This window comes from Grampus griseus, assembly GCF_964374135.1.
Source record: "Grampus griseus genome assembly, chromosome: 19".
In the NCBI taxonomy this organism is placed as follows: Eukaryota; Metazoa; Chordata; class Mammalia; order Artiodactyla; family Delphinidae; genus Grampus; species Grampus griseus.
The window spans coordinates 39,094,814-39,116,831 of NC_139013.1; the positions used below are offsets into that span (position 1 = coordinate 39,094,814).

Sequence of the window (22,018 nt, forward strand, 5' to 3'; positions counted from 1 at the left end):
ATACAGATTTGAACACTATGAAAACAATCAGGACAAGTACCATGAAAAATTGGTCCTTCAAAAGAAATAAAGAGGGAAAACTGAGGGCAGCACGAGGCTTTGTCTGCTGTCAGGGACAAACAAACAGGAACAAAGGCTTTGGGGCCCCCAAACCACTCCAAATGAATAGAGTCAAACGTGGGAGCCTGTGGGAGCCGGGTGGTGCCCACCCCAGGGCATCCACACCAGCTTCAAAAGCCAGGATGGGAGCTCTGACCTACCAACAGCGTAAACCAAAGTTTGCCAACCAGGCGTCACCTCAGGTCGCCCCGCAGCTGTGTCTACACTGTTAAAGGAAATAGACTTTTAAGAAGCAAAGTGTAGTAGTTGTTAAATTAACATTGCCCCTCTCCCAAGTATCACTGGGCCAAGTACCGAGTAATCACATGGGAATTATCAGCCATCTGACTCGACTTCCTTTGTTAGAAAATGACACATTCCGACCCTTCAAAGCGACGCACACACACACACAAAAGCTACAGTTGTATGTTTTAATAAATCCATTCCTTCATTTTAAATGGGCTCAGCGAGTTTACTCAAGACTTTTCTTGACCAGACATAACTCAGTCCTGCAGGGGTGGGAAAGCAAAAAGAGCAGCCGGCACCGTCCTCTGTGTCTTAATTTCATCAAGCTTGTCACAGCAGGGGATCTATTACGTTTGGGCGGGAAACCAGGAAGGGCCACGGAACCTACCCAGGGCATCCACAAACCAATCTGAGATCCAAGTGGAAGGTGAGCCCGAGACCAGCAGAGATTCCCCCCCCCCGCCCCCCAGCACGTCTCACGCGGGCAGAGGGAGGCTGGCCAAGGCGGAGGACGGCGGCCTGAGCTGATCCGGAAGACAGACACCAGCCAGAGAAAGGGCTTTTTTCACCGTTTTAGACCCAAAGAAGGGGAAGTCAGAGCACCGAGAATGTTCTGTTCTTTTTTTATGGAACCACTTTCCTCTTACTGTTTGAGATGAGCAGTGGCTGTTCAAACTGAAAAAGGGGTTAAAAAATGCCAAATGCAGTTATACTGATTAATAACTATTTCACAGAAATATATTCTTACTCTCAGACTGTTTAAATAAGCAGAAACGAGATGTTGGGGAGAAAGCAGCAGAAAACAAGACAGGAAAAGCCGGGGGGTTGGGGGGTTTTTTTCTTCTTTTTTAAGATATATAATGAAGTTTAAAGGGAAAACGACCAAACCTCAAAACCAACATTGCTGGAAGCAATATTAAAAGGACAAAATCTAAAATCATGCTACAAAAATAGTGTTATCTTGTTTAACTAAATGTACATCTTTTTTTTCTTCAATTCCATGATTGACAAGAGTGTTCATGTGACTGACACACGGAAGGCACCAAAGGTGAAGTGATTATTATTTGTCTTAAAATACACAAGACATAATTACCTACTTTGGGAAAAGAAAAAATACAGTCATACCTGTAATAAATAGTTAAGTGTTTTTGCCACGGGTTCCTGAACCCCTACAAATTTCAACATATACAAATAGTTTCGACCCCTAGCATTCTTTTAGAGGAAACTACATCAGAATCAAGTTATGAAAAGCACTGGTTTTATCCACATACGTCAGTTTCATCATGAGGCAGGATTTGAAAACTCGGTTTTAAACGGGTTACAGAGTGACAGTTGGAAGCAGGCGAGAGGCCTTAGCGGCCTGGGCCAGTCCCGGGAGGCGGCACAGGCATCCTGCCCTCCCGCTCCCCCAGGAACCCTTGGACCAGCCAGTTCTCCCTCCAAGCACTGAGTATCTGCCTTCCTCACATCTGCAGAAAGGAGAACAGAGTTGAAACTTGCAAAACCATTCTGGAACATGCAGGAAAGCAAAACGGCCCACGAAGGGAAGCAGACAGACCCGGCCCTGCCTGCGTGGACACCAGGCCCCCATGCTGTCCTCGTTTCCTGACCGTCCCTTCAGGTGGCTTTCCTGATAAAAGGGGTGCTTCCTACCGGGTTTCAGCAGTGTCCTCCAAAGACGACTCAGATTGGATAGTTCCAGGCTACTACTGAAACCCGTACAAACCACTGTCAGATCAATTGTGTCACGCGTTCTCTCCTCTGAGGTGCAGTTATGAAAAGAAACTTTGGGCCTCTCCCTAATCCCACCAACAAAGCTGATGAAGGTCATTTGAGACAAGTTCCTACTCTAAATTAGAACCATGAAGTTCTGATGTAGCTCACTAGAGTCCAGGCTATTAACCCCTTAATGAAGGCTCTCGGCCTTGTGTAGAATGCATCCCAAAGAAAACACAACACTCCAGGGTGTCTAGATAGCAAGTCACCCAAATTAAAGTCTTGGCATAAAAACTAGACAACAGACTAACCCTGTGAAAAAGAGAGACGATTCAAGGACCCATAAACTAAACTTTATTCTAGGCAAGTCGCCACTGATTTACTCAGCGGACTTACGGGTAATTTTTTTTCTTTACTTTTACGTTTATAGAATAATCAAAACTAGAAAGGAAAAAATAAATCCCCAAGGTTGAGAAATTATATCCAAATGGAAAAAGAATCTAGACCAAACGAAGGGAAACTATATCAGAACCCACCCCTCTGTGTCAAGCCTAAAAGTATATAAATGCCATTTACTGGTGTGAAGAAAAGTTAAACAAACATTCAACTTTGAGAAGAAAATTCTTCTAGATCTAACAGATATCGAGGGTATTTTCTTTCAGAGACAGTTTCTAAATAAAAGAGATGTAAAGAGCCAGATATTTCAAATGACTTTCTCAACCGACAGTTATGATTTCAGAGATATCTGCTGAGAAGAGAAGAAACAGGAGATTTCATAAAGAGCCAGGAGCGTTTACAAAGCCACGGCAGGCGGTGTCAGGCCTGCGTCCTCTCTGAGGGGCACCCAAATCAGAATCCGAGTCACCTGTCCAGACCTGTGAGTCCCCAAACTCACACCAAGAGCCCGGCGCCAAGGCACGCTGTTCCCCACGCTGGCTCCTGCTCTCCGGTGGGCTCCAGAACACAAGACCTCGCTTTTCCAAAGAGGGCAGGAAGCATCCTGGGTGGGTAACCACGTCCAGTGCTCTTGACAGGCCCACGGCAGACATTCTGAGCCTCCCCCTCCTCCCTCTCCCCTCCCAGACCCGCCCCTGCTCCCACTTCACCGGCTGTCACCTAGCTGGTCCTGGGAATGGTTGCTGATGAAATAAGAGGGAGCCCCTGAGTTCTGCGAACTTCACTAGGAGCCAGAAAACTGTCTGGAGACCTCACACGCTAATGGCAGTCGCTGGAGCAGGAAGCAACTTTTTATTTCACTTGAGACAGTCAATCGGCAGCAGCCTAGAAGGTGTTTTCACCTTTTGCTACCTGTGTAACGTCATATTTTCCTGTAAACCAGAGGTGGAGAAAATGAAAATCTGGCACTGGCACAAAGACTTCATGGTTGCTTTGTTTTGAACATGGATGGCACAACGGGACCCACTTCAGTCGTCACGGCCTCCCAGAATCACTACAGGGGCCGCACGTTGTCTCCACACTTTATTCATCCGTTAGGACAGATTCTAAGAACGACCCACAGAACATCTTGTACAGCCCGAGATTAGGAACTTGGTCCGCCTCTTAAACACGTGGGTTTCTTCCCAAACAGCACATGCGAGTCAACAAGAAAAGGTGAGCTTGGGCCACACACACATGAAACTGGGAGGGGATATTCAAGGGTCATTCGCTGCAAGCAAGAATTCACATACACGTGCAGACAAAAGGGTTAGTGCTTCATCTCCTCAGAGGCCGCATGTGGCTTAACCCAAGATTGAATCACTAAGAAACCTTCGAAGAAAGGCAGATGAAACTGCAAACTTTAAAAGAGTAGGAAAGTTTTCAACTGAGTCACAAAGCTCTCTCCAGAAGCATCCGACACAGGGTGGGGTCGGACACACTCCATGCCTGCCCATGGGCATGAGCCTTTAGCCAAAGGGCAGTGATGGTGCCCGAAGGGCAGGGGGTGGCATCCACCTTCCAGAGCCGAGCCCTCAGAACCAGGCTGTGTCCTTGGCTTCCCTGGGGCCAGGCCGGGCTTCATCCACGCTGGCATCTTGGTTCAAGTTGCCATGGAAGACATGGCCATTGGGACTGGGCAGGCTACTACATTCTTGCCTTTCTGTGGACAAAGGGAATCTCTTGGACGACTGTTGCTGTAGAGTGAAAATCTATTTTCTTTGCTTTAAATGGAACTTCTGTTGTGAGATTTTAATCTGTAACTGGCTTTGTCTTTCCCTGGCTTTATATGGAGCCAACAAGTATCTTTAGGCTCTCGTGATTAGAATCTCCCTGTATGAAAGGGAAAAGGTACTTCCCCCCGCCCCACCCCGTGCCTTCAGCAGTGTGAAGGGAGGCTAAAGGAGAATCAGAGAAAAGAAAAAATACCGCATCGACCAAATTGATGCCAGGATAAACTTTCTCTGAAGACGTCAGTGTTTGCATCCATCTAAAACCACCAGAGTTTCCACCAAATGCTTGAGGGTTTCAACCATCCAGTCTCCAGGAACAAATTCAAACATACACAAGTCTGGCACCAACTATGAAAGCCAATATCATCCCACCAGAAAACTGAGAAACACTAAGATTGCCTCAGCCTCAAAAATGCCCCAAACCAAACTGACATGGGTCCATATTGGAACTATTAAATGCAAAAATAAGCTTCCTTCAGTCTGCAAAAAACAGTCCTTTTAAGCCCCCCAAATCTAGATTGTCTTGTTTGTACACACAGACAACATACGGAAAATGCAGGCGTCTTTCCATTCACACTGGACAACCATATTCCTTCCTTCTCACCACACTGCCACGCGTGACAGGACTTATGACTCTGCATCACACCAATTTGCATACCTGGCCACTTCTGGTTGTAGTGGGAGCTTATTAAATATAAAGAAATATATTTACAAAAACCATGGGAGAGTCTCATGGCACAAAGGACATTAAATAGTTAAAGGGGAATAAATAATTCCAAGATTCTAACACTAAGATGCAAATTATTCAATAATTCCTAAGTGGCCTATAGCACAAGGTGTCACCACTTTTTATCATCTATCAGCGTTTACAACTGCGATGGGCTTCAGAACCGTTCCTTGCAGCTGACAACACATCCTCAGGAGGCCAATAGGCTCCTTTCAACCAGATGATAAACTGGTTTTACTGAAGTGACTTGGGAAAATTGGGGCAACAACCCTGCCTGAACAGTCTTCTATTTTTCAATCTCACTTCAAAGGCGGCTTTTTTATTGAGGCCAAGTAACATAAGTCCCAGCAGGAGGTTTCTGATACAGTTCAGGGTGGTCCTTCTAAGTGGGCCCCATTTAATGCAAGGCTGAGTCTTTGTGACCCTGTTTTTAAATGGAACTCTCAAAGGGAGAGAAGCCCCATTTTGACTAAGCATATACACTCAACAAATGCAAAATAAATATATAAAATGAACAGATAAAATCCAGATGTCATAATCTCCTCAAAAATCACTACACATAATAGGTATGGAGTTTGTGAAGCATGGTTTGTACGGCCTCACAACATCCACGGGAAGAGGGCTCCGTCAGACCCGCTGTGACCAGGCCTGGCTGCCCTCTGCGGGAACAGAGGGAGGGGAATTACCGCCTGATGAGCTGGGTCTGCACCTGCAGCCCAAGGCCCCTGAGCAGACCAGGGGTTTGAACAGGTGACCTGGGTCACGGCCCTGGAAAGGAGCTGCGGCAGAACTGGGATTGTATGGGATGTTCAGTTCAGGGAGCCCTAACCCCGACCCTTCAGAGACAGCACAGTACCGTTTCCTGCGGAATCCCCAGGCAAGCAGTGCTACCTGATCAATCCACCCGCGCGGGGAAATCAGACGCTGCTCTGCTCTGCAGAACGTGATGCCATGTGTGCACAGCTGGACATTTCTCACACAGGCTCTGCTCGCCCCACCCCCAGACCCAGACCCTCTCTCTCGTTACACCGCACGCTGCTGAAGCTGTAAACACTCACTAGGACAAGATCCTGGGGACTCTCCACGTTAATGCAAAATCTTCCCACCAGCAGTAAGCGTTTTTTTCCTCGGTCAGGGAGAAACACAAAATATTAGAGCTAGAGTGAGGTTTGTAAACATTAAAAACAGTTCAGAGTGAAAACCTGACACGTTAAAACAATTTTTCCATAAAAGATACAATTAGTCTCCAACAGAAAAAAAATAAAAAACTACAGCATCGTAGGGGCTCATTTAACTCAGTCACCACAATAATCGTCACTTTATCGAGAATCAGTTCAAAACCTTACATAACTGGAACTTTCCCCTACAGATTCCAAGATCGACATTCATGGTTACGACCCTGAGGCACAGGGACGACCGTTCCTCTGAAACATCAGTGAAAGGGTGTGTCATGGTGCAGATTCAAGTATTTTCAAATCCTAGACAGATCTACTCAGAATCACTCTAGAACTCTTCTCAGGCATTTGACAATCAGTGCACACCCCTAAAACAGAGGTGTGTCCCCACCTGTGGTCCATGATGCCAGCAAATGGGCAAGGTTTCGGGCTGGGGGAATGGACTGTGTTTCTTTCATGGCTTTTACCTGGGAAGGTAAAATGACAGAGCATCTGCAGTCCAGCCTCAAAGTATTCAGGAAAGGGAGGAAACTGGAAAAAAGATGGTCCCCACATTCCTGGAGGAGAATCTGAGATTCAGGGAGGTGATTCATCTGAGGAAGCGTCAAGGGATTTCTCAGCAGGGCAGGAAACAAATGGTGACCCTCCCACAGGTCAGCAGTGCCGCGGCACTGTGCCAAGGGGATGCCAGCTTTTCCCACCCGCCTCAAACCCCAGACCCAGCGAAAAGCTCCGCCAGCACACCCACCGCCAAGACCCTCAGTGTCTCACGTGGCTTTCCAGGCTTGTGCTGGTGTCTCGATGCCCCGGGCATGGAAAACAACGGGGAGAGGGGGATCCTGGCAGCGAGACTAAAGCTGACCTGGGGCAGCTATGGGAGCTGCCCCTGAATCACTGCTCACCGACTGTTCCAACCATGTACCTTCATTCCTTGATTTTTCCCCCCCACTCCTAGCAGCCCCCATTTAATCCAAAGTCCTGACTTGTCACAAATACATATGACAGGTGGCTCAGAGTCAGACGTGAAGCCTGTGCTCAGGGACAGTGAAGTGGACATGGCAGCCTGTGAGGCCAGCGGCTCCCAGGGCCACCAAACCAGAGGATCTGGGGACCTGTCCCGCCCACCTCTTTCTGAACAGCTGGGCACGGGACTCCCTGCCTCAGGCACCCGCCACGAGGGCCACTGTGAAAACCCTTTCCCAAAATGAACTTTTACCGAGGAGGACAAAATTCAACTTAGTCACATGAAAATCTGACGTGATGAGGGACAGAAAAACTTGATTGAAAGGACGGGCACGAGGAGCAGAGGGAAGAGGACTCTGGCGCGTCCTCACGTGTCCAGGCGCTGGATCTCGGGCCGGCTGTCCACGTCTCTGGACTCCGTGCGGGCGCGGATGTAGTCACTGGCGCTCTGCTGGCGGAGGCTGACTCTCCACTTCTGCGCGGCCAGGAACGCGCTCACCGCGTGCGCCGCGGTTGCCAAGAAGCCAAATATCTACGAGACACAAGCCCAGTTAGTCCACGGGCACGTCAGCCGTCTGAGGGGTCTCTGGGCAGCTTACAATGAGCCGAGCTGCAGCAGCTCTCCCAGCTGTAACCCCAACACGCAGCCCCGCTGAATGTTCAGCTTGTCATGGCCAAGTTCATAGTCGTGTGACCCACAGAAAGGCAGCCTAAGGTCTCTTTTAAAGCAATTAGTCTCCAGCAGAAGGGGTTCTACAAGGAAACAGATCACAGAAGTGCCTCTTTCACAGACCTTCATGACACTGGTACTCGGAGGAAAATACAATGTAGGTGAAACACCATGAGATGAAAAATCAGGGTCTCGCTGTGTGAGCCCCAAATCAAACCGCAAGACCTGACGTTCCAAATCACAGCCCCCAGCCCCCACCTGCTATCCAGCTGCCACTCACCTGGGCAGCTCTGGGTGGGCAGCTCCAGGGTGAGAAGCAGTGGAGTTTTAATGATAAGATAATGCCTGATGAATCTACTGACTAAAACCTTGGAGAGCTAACAGTTTAGCATTTTTAATAAACCTTTTAACCATCCCCCCCCCAATTACAAAAGTGCTACATATTCTTTGCAAATACAAAACAATAAGGAGATGCAGAACACAGAGGGAGAAACTCTTACATTGTCTGGCCCCATCCTCCCCAACCCCACCCCGACGGCAGGCATCTGCTTCATTAACACCCCATCTCGGCAGGGAAGGCCCTTAAAAGCAACACCACTAACAGACATCCAGGGCTCCACTGGGAAGAGACTAAAGCAGGAGTTCGCAAACCTGAGTGTGCATCTGAGAGCTTGTTAAAACACGTTTCTGACTCGGCAGCTCTGGGGGAGGCTGAGAAGGGCATTTCTAACACGTTCTCGGGTGATGCTGAGGCTGCTGTTCCAGGGACCACACTTTAAGAACCGCAGCACTGAAGGAACTGGGACCTCCGTTGGCCCAGTAACAGTATCATTAGCAAAGAAAAAGCTAAAGGAGAAGGAGTAGGACACAGGCCAGGGGACCAGAGGAGCAAGGCACAGAAAGTGTACAAATCAGCCCTGTTTCAACCCGTTGAGTTCACTTACCACGGCAGCAATTTCTGCTCCGGTTTTGTGGTTTAAAGCAGCCAGTACAATGGAAGCAATAAAGAAAAAGAAAGTGCTGAGTCCAGTGTTGACCAAATCCTAAAGAATAAGACAAAATAAAATCACTTGAAAAGAAGCATTTCATGCCTTGCCCTAAACGCAACTGAAGAACTTTCAAAATAAAAAGCACAACACCCCGCCTCTCTGCTGCCTCCATATTTTAGTCTTGATGGCCCACGGGTATTGGTCACACAGAGGAAGGCAAAGAGGATAACAGTTAATGATGCTATTTGATATATCACCACAGCAAAATCCACATTTTAACCAACCACGTCATGTTACCATTTCTTTTTTTATTTTTTATGTTTTTTTAGATGATGTTGGGGGTAGGAGTTTATTAATTAATTAATTTATTTTTGCTGTGTTGCATCTTCGTTTCTGTGCGAGGGCTTTCTCTAGTTGTGGCGAGCGGGGGCCACTCTTCATTGCGGTGCATGGGCCTCTCACTGTTGCGGCCTCTCTTGTTGCGGACAAGCTCCAGACGCGCAGGCTCAGTAGTTGTGGCTCACAGGCCCAGGTGCTCCGTGGCATGTGGGATCCTCCCAGACTAGGGCTCAAACCCATGACCCCCAGGCAGACTCTCAACCACCGCCCACCAGGGAAGCCCCATCTTTTGTCATTCTTAACGAGGCCCTTTCAACCGTCCTGGAGTTTATGCTAATGAAGTGACTCTCAAGCCCCTAGATAATTTCTGGATGGGGGTTGGTTATCAGAAAAACCAGCCAGGTGATTAGAGTGTTGGAACTTTCAGCTCCACGCCCCTGTGGGCGGGAGAGGGGCTGGAGATTGAGTTCAACCTCCAAATGGCCAAAGATTTTAATCAACCACGCCTACGTAATGAAATCTCCATAAAAGCCTGAATGACGTGACGGGGTTCCACGTGCCAAGAGGGTGCTGCCCCCCAACTCCATGGGGACAGAGACTCCTCTGGATCCTGCCCTATGCATCTCTTCCTTTTGGCTACTCCTGAGTTGTATCCTTTAGAACAAGCCAGAAATCATAAATAAAGCACTTTTCCAAGTTCTTTAAGTTGTTCTAGAAAAGTATCGAACCTGAGGAGGGGCTTGTGGGAACTCCTGAATCTGCAGCTGGCCAAGCAGAAGTGCAGGTCACCTGGGACCCCATCGGGGGCAGTCTCACGGGACTGAGCCCTTTAACCTGTGGGGTCTGCACTAACTCTGGGAGTTAGTGTCAGAACAGAATTGAATTGCTGGACACCCAGTTGGTCTTGGAGAATTAGAGAAGTACTCAGTGTGGAAAAACTACACAGATTTGGTGTCAGAAAAAACCACATACTTGGTGTCAAAAGTGGTGTCAGAAAACACTACACAATGAGTCGTGGCGAAAGCCTCAGAACTCTGCAAGTGGCCCTTCTGGGGGACTGTTCTCAACTCACCACAGCACCCAGCCTGGGTTCTCAGGTCGGGAGACATCTGTGGGAGGAGCAGGGGCCACAGAGGCCACTAAGAAGGAACACCAAAGAGAAAGAAGAGAGACTGAGATTGTGGTGTCATCAGAGGCAAGAGGAGAGAGTAGGGCAGGAGGGACTGAGCTGAGCGTATTCCGGCGCTGAAACGGTTGGGGGCGGCGGGGAGGGCTGGGGAGCAACCATAGGATCCAGGAGAACAGAGGCCCCCAGTGATGCTGACCAGAGGACTTTCAAGGACAAAGTCAGGGGAGTGGATGGGGGAGGGGAAGAGGCAGTCCTCCTGTTCGGGAAGGACACAGGGAAGGCTTTTTGGGGTGTTGACACTATCCTATCTGTTGACCCATGTTATGGCTACACAGTCTTTTATCATTCTTCACTAAACTGTACATTTACTTTTACAAGTTTTTCTGAATATGCTGTATTTGACGATAAACGCTGAGACAAGAGAGCAGGACGCAGCGAAGTAGAGAAGGCGTGTGCGGACCTCCGTCTGCTTTAAAAAGTTTGGCTGCGCTTACAGGGCTTGAGGGCTCTGAGTGCCGGCTAAGGAGAGTGGGAGCGCCCGGGGTCAATGGTAGGAAGAGGATGGAAGGAGAGAGGGACGGGGTGGCAGAGGAGGCCAGGGGCACCAATCAAGGTGAACACAGGTAGAACACATGGGCCTGTGAGCTCCCAATATACAGAGAAAAACACACATCACAGAATAAGTCCCATAGAGTCACTAAAAAAAACAAACAAAAAAGCTGATATTAACACACTCTTTCTGATTGCATCAAATAATGCTTGTATAAAATATATACTTTGCATTGTCCTCCTTATGTACCATTTTTCATGCATATGTGAGTCAACTTATCTCCCGAAATGGCCCAGTTTTCTAAATCTATACCAATCACACCCTACGTCACTCATCAACTGGCTCTCTTGGGGTCAAGAATACTCCTACCACCTTGTTAGGGAAACACACACACCCAAGGCCAACCCACTGTGATGATTCCAGCCGGATCAGCTCTAAGAAATCACTTTTGCTCCCGTCCCTGAGAACAGATGACCTGGGCTCCCATCAGTAAGTACCATCTCCTCGAGTCCATGAAACTTACATACTCTTTTGTTGGATAAGCAGACACCTTCACCTGCTCTAAAAGGGTGGAAATCCTGCAAAGGATCCCAAAGGACAGAAAGTGTTCTCAAGTGACCACATCACCACCCGGTCATCGGCCCTAGCCAACACCATCCGAAAGGACAGGAGGGATGTTAACTTTCCAGTGAAAAAGATGCACTTCGATATAACCCCAAAAATGTGGTTGTCAACCAGTGAAAGTCTTTCACGGTTAAAATAGAAAAATCAGGATTTAAGAAAGCTCAACAAATAGGTATTTCTGGAGGTAAGATAAAGGCCAGTGTGAATTAGTCAGAACTCTGAAGTATGAAGTCTTTTTTGCTGCTGTTATGGTGATCTGTGATCCTGTTTTAATTAATTAATTACCTAACTAACTGATTATTTTTTTGGCTGCGCCACACAGCTTGTGGAATCTTAGTTCCCCAACTAGGAATTGAACCTGGGCTCGTGGCAGTGAAAGCGCAGAGTCCTAACCACTGGACTGCCAGGGAATTCCCAGTGATCCTTTTTTTTTAAATTGAAATGTAGTTGATTTACAATATTATATTAGTTTCAGGTGTACAGTACAGTGATTCAGTATTTTTGCAGATTACACTCCATTATAAATTATTACAAGCTAATGGTTATAAATGCCTATGTTATATAATATAGTGAAGTATAAAGTCTTCTAACAGATTTATGGCTGTCAAATAAGTAGGTAAGACAGAATTAAGGGAGTGAAGTCAAAGCTGGTGGAAGTTTACAGGAGAATGATGTGGCTGACAGACACCAAGGGCCTCTGACTCACAGTAAGGTTAATATTTCTCATACTGGCAACAGCACCCACTGCTTTGGAGCCTATATACACACTGTCTCATTTCATTCTTAAAACAGCCCTGTAAGAAAAATATTATCATCTCAACTTGGGGCTCTAAGTGACTTGCCCAGGGTCATACCCAGCTCTTAAGATCCACCTTGGACTTGAATGCAGACAGGTTGGCCTAACTTAAAGCCAGTGGGGTTTTTTGATTTTTTTTTTTTTTTTTTTTTGGCTGCATTGGGTCTTAGTTGCGGCATGCGGGCTCTTGCCCCGCAGCATGTGGGATCTTAGTTCCCCGACCAGGGATCAAACCTGCATCCTCTGCATTAGAAGGCGGATTCTTAACCACTGGACCGCCACGGAAGTGCCGCCCCTGGGTCTTAACCATCCTAGCAGCTGCTTCTTTGTCAAACAGGATCACCAGCATGGTTTCATTCACAGCCCGGTCCAGCCCCTCCCTCAGAAAGTATTTATTGTGGCCTTAGAAACTCCCGGGGACCTGGGTTTCCAACGTACCTCGCCCCACAACAATGCCCTTGCCCCCATGGAGCCTGTGTGTGAGTTGGTGGGGGGGCGGTTTGTGAGGTTCTCTTGCGCTACCTGTTCATTACACTATCAGTTTAGAGCACAACTCTGTAAGCATTTTCTTATGGATAACACAGACTTCATCTTAAAAAGAGCTGAGACATTAAAATCTGTCACCAAAAACTGACAAAATGCCTCCAGTATCTTGAGGTTTTAGAGCTTTTTTCTTAGTTTTCGATGCCAGGACAAAACCATCTGAGTTTGCAACTGACAACTTTTCTAGTCCAATTGTCTTTTTATTTTTCCTCCTAAAAGAGTTTGAACAACACAGAGAGAACTCTGTCAGGAAAACCATCTCCTCTTGGTCCCCCACATGAACACCATGGGAGTGGCCCCACCAGGCAAGGTGACCAGCCCAGGCCTCCTCCTCCTGGGCTCCTGCACTCGGACCACACTTTCCACGGTGCTGCATACACCCAGCACCGGCCGCCAAGAGAGGAGCCTGCATGAGGGCAGGTGGTCTCAGAGCCCGCCACCCACCCCCAGGCACAGAAGGAGAGGCAGCTGATAGCGCTTGCCTGTGTCTCCCTAACTGGTTCCCTGTGAGCTCCTGCACGTGCTGATCTGCAAAGAAATATCAAGACAACCGAGGGCTGTGAAGTTCCCTTTTCCGTTTGGCACAGTAAGGACAAGTTACACAAGCCCAGGAAAAGGGGCCTGGGAGTGACCGGCCCTGAGATGCCTATGCCGGTCAGAAGGTAAGGCTGTCAAACAGAGTTAAGACCCCCAAACCACAGAGGGAAGAGGACACATTTCCTCAAGACTCTCTGATCAAACCAGCAAACCGTCTGGGACCTCCCAGCTGCTTTGAATTTAATAATATTCCTAGGTTTCACAAGTTAATGGCAATTTCATTCATATTTTCAATTCTTCCTGAATCAATATTTTTGCAAACAGCTTTCGGGTCCAGTGTGAAAAATATGCAAACGTATTAATTCCATGTTCTCTTTCCCATATTCTATAAATATCAACATAACCAATCTTCTCAGAGGACCCCAAAATCAAAATGACATCTTTAAAGGGGTCAGAATAATTGTTATGTTTCTATCATTAGTGAAGATTCCATTAATTTTGTAGTCATTTTATTCAACCCAGTAAGGAAATTTAAAATTTCACAGTTGCATTACAATGGAATACTTAAGTATCAAAAAGAGCTGGAACCAAACATGCCATGGACTGATTCCTGCTTTCCCTGGGAGCCGTGCAGTACCCGATGCTTTCCTAATCTGAGAGCGTGATTTCTACTCACTGTCAGGTTCCAGTTGATCTGGGGGATCCTCATGTGAAGGTTGAGACTGAACAGAATCAGCAAGACTCCAGTCACCACAAACGCACTGCAGCTCACAAACTCAAAAAAGTAGAGGCCTTCACACGGGGAGCACTCCATGATGGTCTCTATGCAGATGAACGCGATCAGGGCCAAAATCTGGGAAGAAAATTACAAACACACATGTACGTGTACGTTCAGCACACATCTGTGGACACACATGTCCGCAGCATTTAAATAAAACTCAACCACCACCGCCACATACAGCCCCGGAGTTTTTCCCCTGGGGAAAGCAGTATCATGGTCAGGGATGTGACCTGATCCAATTCTTACCCAAGAACAGGTATAGGGGGCTTAATGAAAGGATCAGATTCCTCATGGGAACAACCAAGCCCCACCACAGGACACTGACACCAGGCTGGTGCCGTGCAGCTCCTCGTGAGGAAGCAAACAGGAACATGCCCTCAGTGGTTTCAGTCTGCCTCTGCCACGAGTAAGTGGACACTGCCTACACACGCTTCTCATGTATAGTCTCCACCACAAGGATGCCAAACATCAAGAGAGCAGGGTCCTGGTGGGATCTGCAACTACCTTGCTGGTTCAGCTGAGGTCACACAGGCTGACTGAGACCCTTGATGGCTTTAGGAGAAGGATTTGTATAACCTCCTTCCCCCATTTAGAAGTCCCATCCCAAAATAAGGCCCACCTAATTAACTCATGAGCCATGCTTTTTAAAAGTTTATCATTGGACTTGATGATAAAGAGACAGCCTGGCAGTTTATAAAAACATTTTAAATCTACAAACAATAGAATCAATTTCTTTCGGAAGGACCAAAGTAACACTCTAGCAGTATGTCCCAAGCGATGAGAGATCACGAAAGCAAACAGGTATCAATGGAAATCACCAGTTTCAAAGGGAGATTTCAGGAACAGGAGGCGGCAGAGGGGCTGAGTTAGTGGCCCTGTGATCAAGGAAAAGTCAGGTGGTCTTACACCTAAAACCACCCCAGTCTTGGGCTCCTGGTCTGTACCCCACTTCCGCAACCGAGCGCCTCGCCGCCCACTACCTGTCAAGCCTGTGCCAGAGCTTCCAGGCCGGACCTCCCCAAAAGTCAAGGAAGCACAGGCAGGCAGCTCTGTGGTTCCAGATTTGTCCTTAGAACCAGCAACGTCAGCATCACCAGGGAGCTTGTTAGAAATGCAGAATCTCTGCCTCCCCTCCTTGACCTCCAGAGTCACAGTCTGCTTTTTGGACAACAACCCTAGATGACAGAAGTGTGGGAAGCATAGGAGGCACAGGCTGCTCTGGGGCCCTTCTCCACCTCCAGGAGTCCCACTCATGCCTTTCAGTGCCACGCTCAGCTCACATCTTCCCCACGCCCTTCCTGATTGCACCTCTCCCCGCCAGACGTGACTGATCCTACCCTCTCCCAGGAAAGCTTGCACGTCTGTGGTTGCATTCCATCTATCACACTTGCCACCATGGATCTCTCTGCCTCCTGAGCTCTTTGAGGGTAGGGGCCAGTCCATCTCCCTCCACTCCCAAGGCACCAAGCTCACTAACCTGCACAAAGCCAGCGAATGGGGGCCCGGGGAGCCTCTTCAAACCCACCCCAACAATTCCTGACGGACTTGTCAGTCTCCACATGAAAGGAAGGGAGGCTCTGCTTTTTCCATGCCTTTCTAACAATATGTGGTCTTTCCATATTTCTATTCTAAGTCAACACGTAACAATTATGGGCCTTACAGCATACTTTGTGCTTCTCCTAATGGCTCTCCTTATAATTCTCTACAGAACCAGACACTTTCATTCTCAATCTGAATTACATGCCTGACTTGCAATTAATTCACAAAGAAAGAGTTCATATAAGGGAAACTCCTAAAAAAATTTCTCTTTCTTTTTTTTTTACCCCTGTAATTGGACCTAGTAATCTTCGGCAAGAAATAACACACATCAGTATAGAGTTACAAATGTCTCTGGTATGCTAACTTCAACCGTATTTGTGTGGGAAGGTAACATCTACATTCTTAAATATTAAAATTAAAATGGTTTCAAGAATATGCAAATCCAATAGGCAATTCAATAAATACAGACAAAATTCCCTGCTCTCTAGCTCATATGCTAATGAAGGAGTTTTTAAAAAGTAGATTAATAATGTAGCATGTTACACAGTGATAAATACAAAGAAGAAAAATCAAAGTAGGGAAGGAGAATGAAATGTAACCAGGCAAGGGTGTTCGAAATTTTAGGCAGAGTGACCACGGAAGGTCTAAGAAGGTTCTAGATTTATTACAAAGGATATTAAAGTATACGACTGAAGAGCCAGATGAAGAGATACACAGGGCAAGGTCCAGAAGGGTCTCAAACACAGGAACTTCCGTCCCCTTGGAGTTTGGAGTGCACACCCCGCCCCCCATCACCTGGATGCGTTTTTGGTTCACCAACCTGGAACATCAATCCTCGAGTTCAAGACTTTTCACAGAGCTTAATCTGGAGCCCCTCCCCTTTTCAGAGGTCAGTGGCTAAGGTTGAAAGTTCCAACCCTCTCATCACCTGGTTGGTTCCCCTGGCAACCAGCCCCCATCCTTAGGAGCTTTCCAAAAGTCATCTCATTAACACAAACTCAGGTGTGGCTGGAAGGGATCTGTTAAGAATATCAAAAATAGGGGACTTCCCTGGTCGCACAGTGGTTAAGAATCTGCCTGCCAATGCAGGGGACACAGGTTCAATCCCAGGTCCAGGAAGATCCACATGCTGCGGAGCAACTAAGCCCGTGCACCACAACTACTGAGCCTGCGCTCTAGAGCCCAGGAGACACAACTACTGAGCCCGTGCGCCTAGAGCCTATGCTCCGCAACAAGAGAAGCCCCTGCTCGCCACAACTAGAGAAAGCCCACATGCAGCAACAAAGACCCAATGCAGCCAAAAATTAAAAAAAAAAAAAAAAAAAGAATATCATTATCAAACACCTCGTATCACTTAGGAAATTCCAAGGGTTTTAAGAGCTCTGTACCAGAAATGGAATGAAGACGAAACATATATTTCATCATTATAAACCACAATATCACAAGTATTCCCATGTATAAAGATACAGATACATAAATACATACATATGCACAACTATATACATACAATAATTTAATCAATCCCCCACTGATAGGTAATTAGGTGGTTTGTAATTAATAAGCTGTACACTTTTTATAAAATTTATTATATTGAAGTATAGTTGATAATGTACTGATTTCTACTGGCAAAGTGATTCAGTTATACATATATTTCCCTGTGCTAAACAGTAGAACCTTGTTGTTTATCCATTCTATATATAATAGTTTGCATCTACTAATCCCAAACTCCCAGTCCATCCCTCCCCTATCCCCCACTCCCCCTTGGCAACCACAAGTCTGTTCTCTATGTCTGTGAGTCTGTTTCTGTTTCATAGATAAGTTTACTTGTGTCATATTTTAGATTCCACATATAAGTGTCAAGAGTGTTCTGCCTATGTTTTCCTCTAAGAGTTTTATAGTGTCCAGTCTTACATTTAGGTCTCTAATCCATTTTGAGTTTATTTTTGTGTATGGTGTTAGGGAGTGTTCTAATTTCATTCTTTTACATGTAGCTGTCCAGTTTTCCCAGCACCACTTATTGAAGAGACTGTCTTTTCTCCATTGTATATTCTTGCCCCCTTTGTCATAGATGAATTGACCATAAGTTCTAGTAAGCAGTATACTTTTTATTTGCCTGCACTTTGGCACAGCAAATCAAATTTCTTCCAGCACATTGAAATCTAACAATCACTGCTGAAGCAAAACCTATCAATTGGCCAATAAGAAAACAGGGACTGGGGGAATTCCCTGGTGGCCCAGTGGTTAGGACTCCATGCTCTCACTGCTGAGGGCCTGGATTCAATCCCTGGTTGGGGAACTATGATCCCACAAGCCACGTGGTATGGGGAAGGAAGGAAGGAAGGAAGGAAGGAGGGAAGGAGGGAAGGAGGGAAGGAGGGAAGGAGGGAAGGAGGGAAGGAGGGAAGGAGGGAAGGAGGGAAGGAGGGAAGGAGGGAAGGAGGGAGGGAGAAATAGGGACTCAAAGTTATACTGGAAGCCAACAACTTCAAAGCACCTAAAGAATCAAAAGTAATTCAACTTATAACAATTCTGCAGTAGACAAATACACAAGGAAAATTGCACAGAGATGTTCAAAAAGATGTAAATAAGGAATTGCTATTGCAGTTGCTAATCGGGAGATCACGGGTGTGCCCTTGAAGAGAGCCCTTTCCGTGTAGCATCTACCAACTGACCAGGAGCAAATATTTGCACAGTTGATAAGTAAACTGATATTAAAACTGTCAGATTTCCACAACTATGGCTAATTATGATTGGCAACATCAAAAAGCGGGGGGTGGGGGGGACATAGCTGGCTGATTAAGGTAACATAAAACTTTAAAAAAATTCATAACCCCCCTGTTACCAGTGGTGGGAGTGAAAACCACCAGGACCCTTCTGAAGGGCTGTGTTAATAACAGCATGGTTCACAGTACATCCCGTTCCCCTCCCTCAGGGCACACTGTAGGGTTGGAGATTTGTGCCCAGTTTCCTGGGGCAGATTTACTCTCAAGATGATGAAGCTTATGCTCCAACATCCCATCCATCACAACTCCTTTTCCCAGGTGGTGATGGAGTAACAGTGGGCGTTTTGGGGATTCAGCAAACTGGAAGTTTTGGGGGTTTAGGATTTTTAAAAAATTATTATTTATTTTTTGGCTGTGTCGGTTCTTAGTTGCGGCATGCGGGCTCCTTGTTGAGGCAGGCAGGATCTTTCACTGCGGCACACGGGCTTCTCTCCAGTTGTGGCGTGCAAATTTTCTCTTCTCTAGTCGTGGCACACAGGCTCCAGGGCGTGTGGGCTCTGTAGTTGCAGCGCACAGGTTCCACAGTGCATGGCCTCTGTATTTGCAGAACGTAGGCTCTAGTTGAGGCACCAGAGCTCAGTAGTTGCAGCACGCGGGTTTAGTTGCCCCGAGACATGTGCTGTCTGAGTCCCCGACCAGGGATCAAACCCACGTCCCCTGCACTGTAAGGCGGATTCTTTACCACTGGACCACCAGGAAAGTCCCGGCTAACTGGAAGCTGAGTGAGAGAGACGGTGAGTTTGGGTTTGGTGGTCACTTTCATGTACGGCTATTGTTAACCTTCCCTCTGATCTGACATCATGAGGAAGAAAAAGGTGCTAAAATTCACAAGATCAATGTGCCTGACAGTACCAAACTAAAAGTGTGGGTGGTGAAGGGGGAATGGGGTTTGAAACATATGGAGCCAGAAGTTAGCATTCTTTAGAAGGAGAATTCTTCAGATCATCAAACGCCCAAAACAGTAAGTGGACAATTCTGTTTTCATTGGTGCCTAAATGGAAGTTGTGCCCTATCAGGAATATATCCAATAATGCAGAGTATGCAATTATAAACGCACTATATACCTTTCCTCCCTTTTCGGTGGGAATCACATGAAATAGAATCTATCATTATTCTGGGGTTCAGGGAATTCCCTGGTGGTCCAGTGGTTAGGACTCCGCAATCTCACTGCCGAGGGTCTGAGTTCAATTCCTGGTTGGGGAACTTAGATCCCACAAGCCATGCGATGCGGCCAAAAGAAGAAAAAAAAAAAAAAACACATTAAAAGAAGAAATTCCAGCAGTGATACTATAAAGAGCAACTACATATATGTGGGAGATTATTACAATTTATGCATCCCCATGTATCAGATCACATCATAAAGTACCTGACAAATCTTGAACTGATAAAGTCTGACAGTCCCCAATAAAATGGCACACAAAGTTGCCTCCAACGAATGGAAATGGCCTGAAGAAACAAATGTTCCAATGACAACCTCCTACACACTCATCAGTAAGTTGATGTATGCAGTGTAAGAGTATATTGATTGTGTAATGATGGTGCTCAATACAATGGAGTGGCAAACTAAAACTTGAGTTGTTCTTGTGTACCCCTAGATTTCAGATCGATTTTGTCTACTTTTTCAGAATTAACTGATCATACTAAAATTCAAATACCATCGATCTTAGTGGAGGCCAAAAGTAAAAACAGAAAGAAAACACTTTTAGAATTTGTAATTTTGTATGCTTCTCATTCTTAAATAGTCATTATTGCACCCAGTTTTATATTTTTAATTTCCTATCTTTTTCCTTAGAGTGGGTCTCCAAAGTCATATGAGTCTCCAGCCTCTCAAAACCTGGCTCTGCTTCTGACTGTGGGCAATCAAAGGTGAGTGGATAAGATACGTTACTTCTGGCAGCAGCCTTCAGGAACTGTGAGCCATTTCACCACGCTCCCTCCCCCGCCAGCCAGCAGTGTTCCTGGTGGGGGGGACCTCTGAGTAAGGCTGATGGGCAGCCAGCTCCCAACTGACCTGAGATGAGTGTGTAACATAGGGGAGAAGGAAACCTCCCTTGGGTTAAGTCATGGAGATTTTAGGTTTGTTTGTTACTTCGGCATAATCCAGCTCATGCCGACTAGGAAGGGCACCTTGGCACAATGTTAAATTTGCACAACAGGTCCTGGGTATTTAGTACAAAACTGCAAATTTTTACAGGATGAATGTTACCACGCCACTCACTCTTAAAGACACCCGATCCAAATGGCTTTACAGACCAATTCTTAACAGACTGTCAAGGTAAAGATACTGCCTATGTTATTTATATATTTATTTATTTATTTATTTTTGGCTGCATTGGGTCTTCATTGCTGCACGCAGGCTTTCTCTAGTTGCGGTGAGCGGGGGCCACTCTTTGTTGCGGTGCACGGACTTCTCATTGCAGTGGCTTCTCTTGTTGTGGAGCACGGACTCTAGGCGCGTGGGCTTCAGTAGTTGTGGCTCACGGGCTCAGTAGTTGTGGCATGCGGGCTCAGTAGTTGTGGCGCACGGGCTTAGTTGCTCTGTGGCATGTAGGATCTTCCTGGACCTGGGATCGAACCTGTGTCTCCTGCATTGGCAGGCGGATTCTTAACCACTGCACCACCAGGGAAGTCCATGCCTGTGCTATTTAAACTAACAAAGAAAAGCATAAAATATTTGGAATTTCTGGGATTTATCTGTGTGGTAGGACTGTGGATAGATTTTTTTTTTAACTTAGGCTTCTATTATTTTCCAAAAATTCTACGAGTACATGTTTTTATTTTAAAAATGAAATAATTTTATGTATATAAACACTTTGGGGAAACATCCAGATTTATTATGAGTTACGTGTTAGTGACCTCTAAGAATCATTCCTTATTTGTTTTGAAACCATTCATGAATATTTTAAAATGACATTATATACTTTAATGGAAAATGAAAGTCGCTCTCCAAATCCATGTCAGTCCCATTTCTTTATCAGAAGAGTTCATCATCTCCAAGGCCTCCCTGACCTCAGACCATCCTGTTTCCTGGCCACCATTGCACTTTTAGTGCAGGGAGTGGGCACGTAAGAAACAGGGCAGCCTTCTATATATATATAAAATAGATAAACAACAAGGATGTACTGTTTAACACAGGGAACTATAGTCAATATCTTATAATAACCTATAATGGAAAAGAATCTGAAAAAGAATATATATACATATCTGAACCACTTTGCTGTACACCTGAAACTCACACAATATTGTTCGCTTAATTTAAAATAAATAATTCACACTGTATTTATTTCAGTAAAAAAAAACAGTGTCACTTTTTCCAACTTCTGAAATACTGTCCATTGTTTTTTTTGTTGTTGTTCTCACTTACAAATAAATCAAACTGTATTTCAGTAAAAAAGAAAAAAACAATTAAATATAAATTTCTTTTAACAAAAAAAAAAGGAAAAGAAAAAGGGCAGCCTTACTCTCACCAATGGGATGGCAAGGACCCTCCCCGCATGCCTCCCAAGTGAACAGTACTGTCCTGGGTATCAATGAAGGCATCTTGGAAGGTTAGACAAAAATCCTAACCTTCCTTGATCACCAGTTTATCAAAGGATTTAATGAAGCTCATTTAAAAATACACCTGCAAACAAAACTCACAGTAT

At 46.0% G+C, this 22,018-nt stretch overlaps 1 protein-coding gene across 1 annotated transcript in view; it reads right to left on the reverse strand.

Moving 5' to 3' along the window:
- Positions 1 to 7,461: 7,461 nt before the first annotated feature.
- The window catches only part of CMTM4 (CKLF like MARVEL transmembrane domain containing 4), a gene marked incomplete at both ends in the record, with an annotated part of 58,601 nt that continues 44,044 nt past the window's right edge, over positions 7,462 to 22,018 (reverse strand). The window contains 3 exons of the mRNA XM_082676590.1: positions 7,462 to 7,626; positions 8,709 to 8,807; positions 13,948 to 14,124. Coding sequence (XP_082532716.1) covers positions 7,462 to 7,626; positions 8,709 to 8,807; positions 13,948 to 14,124 — 441 coding nt within the window. The remainder of the gene's footprint in view (positions 7,627 to 8,708; positions 8,808 to 13,947; positions 14,125 to 22,018) is intronic.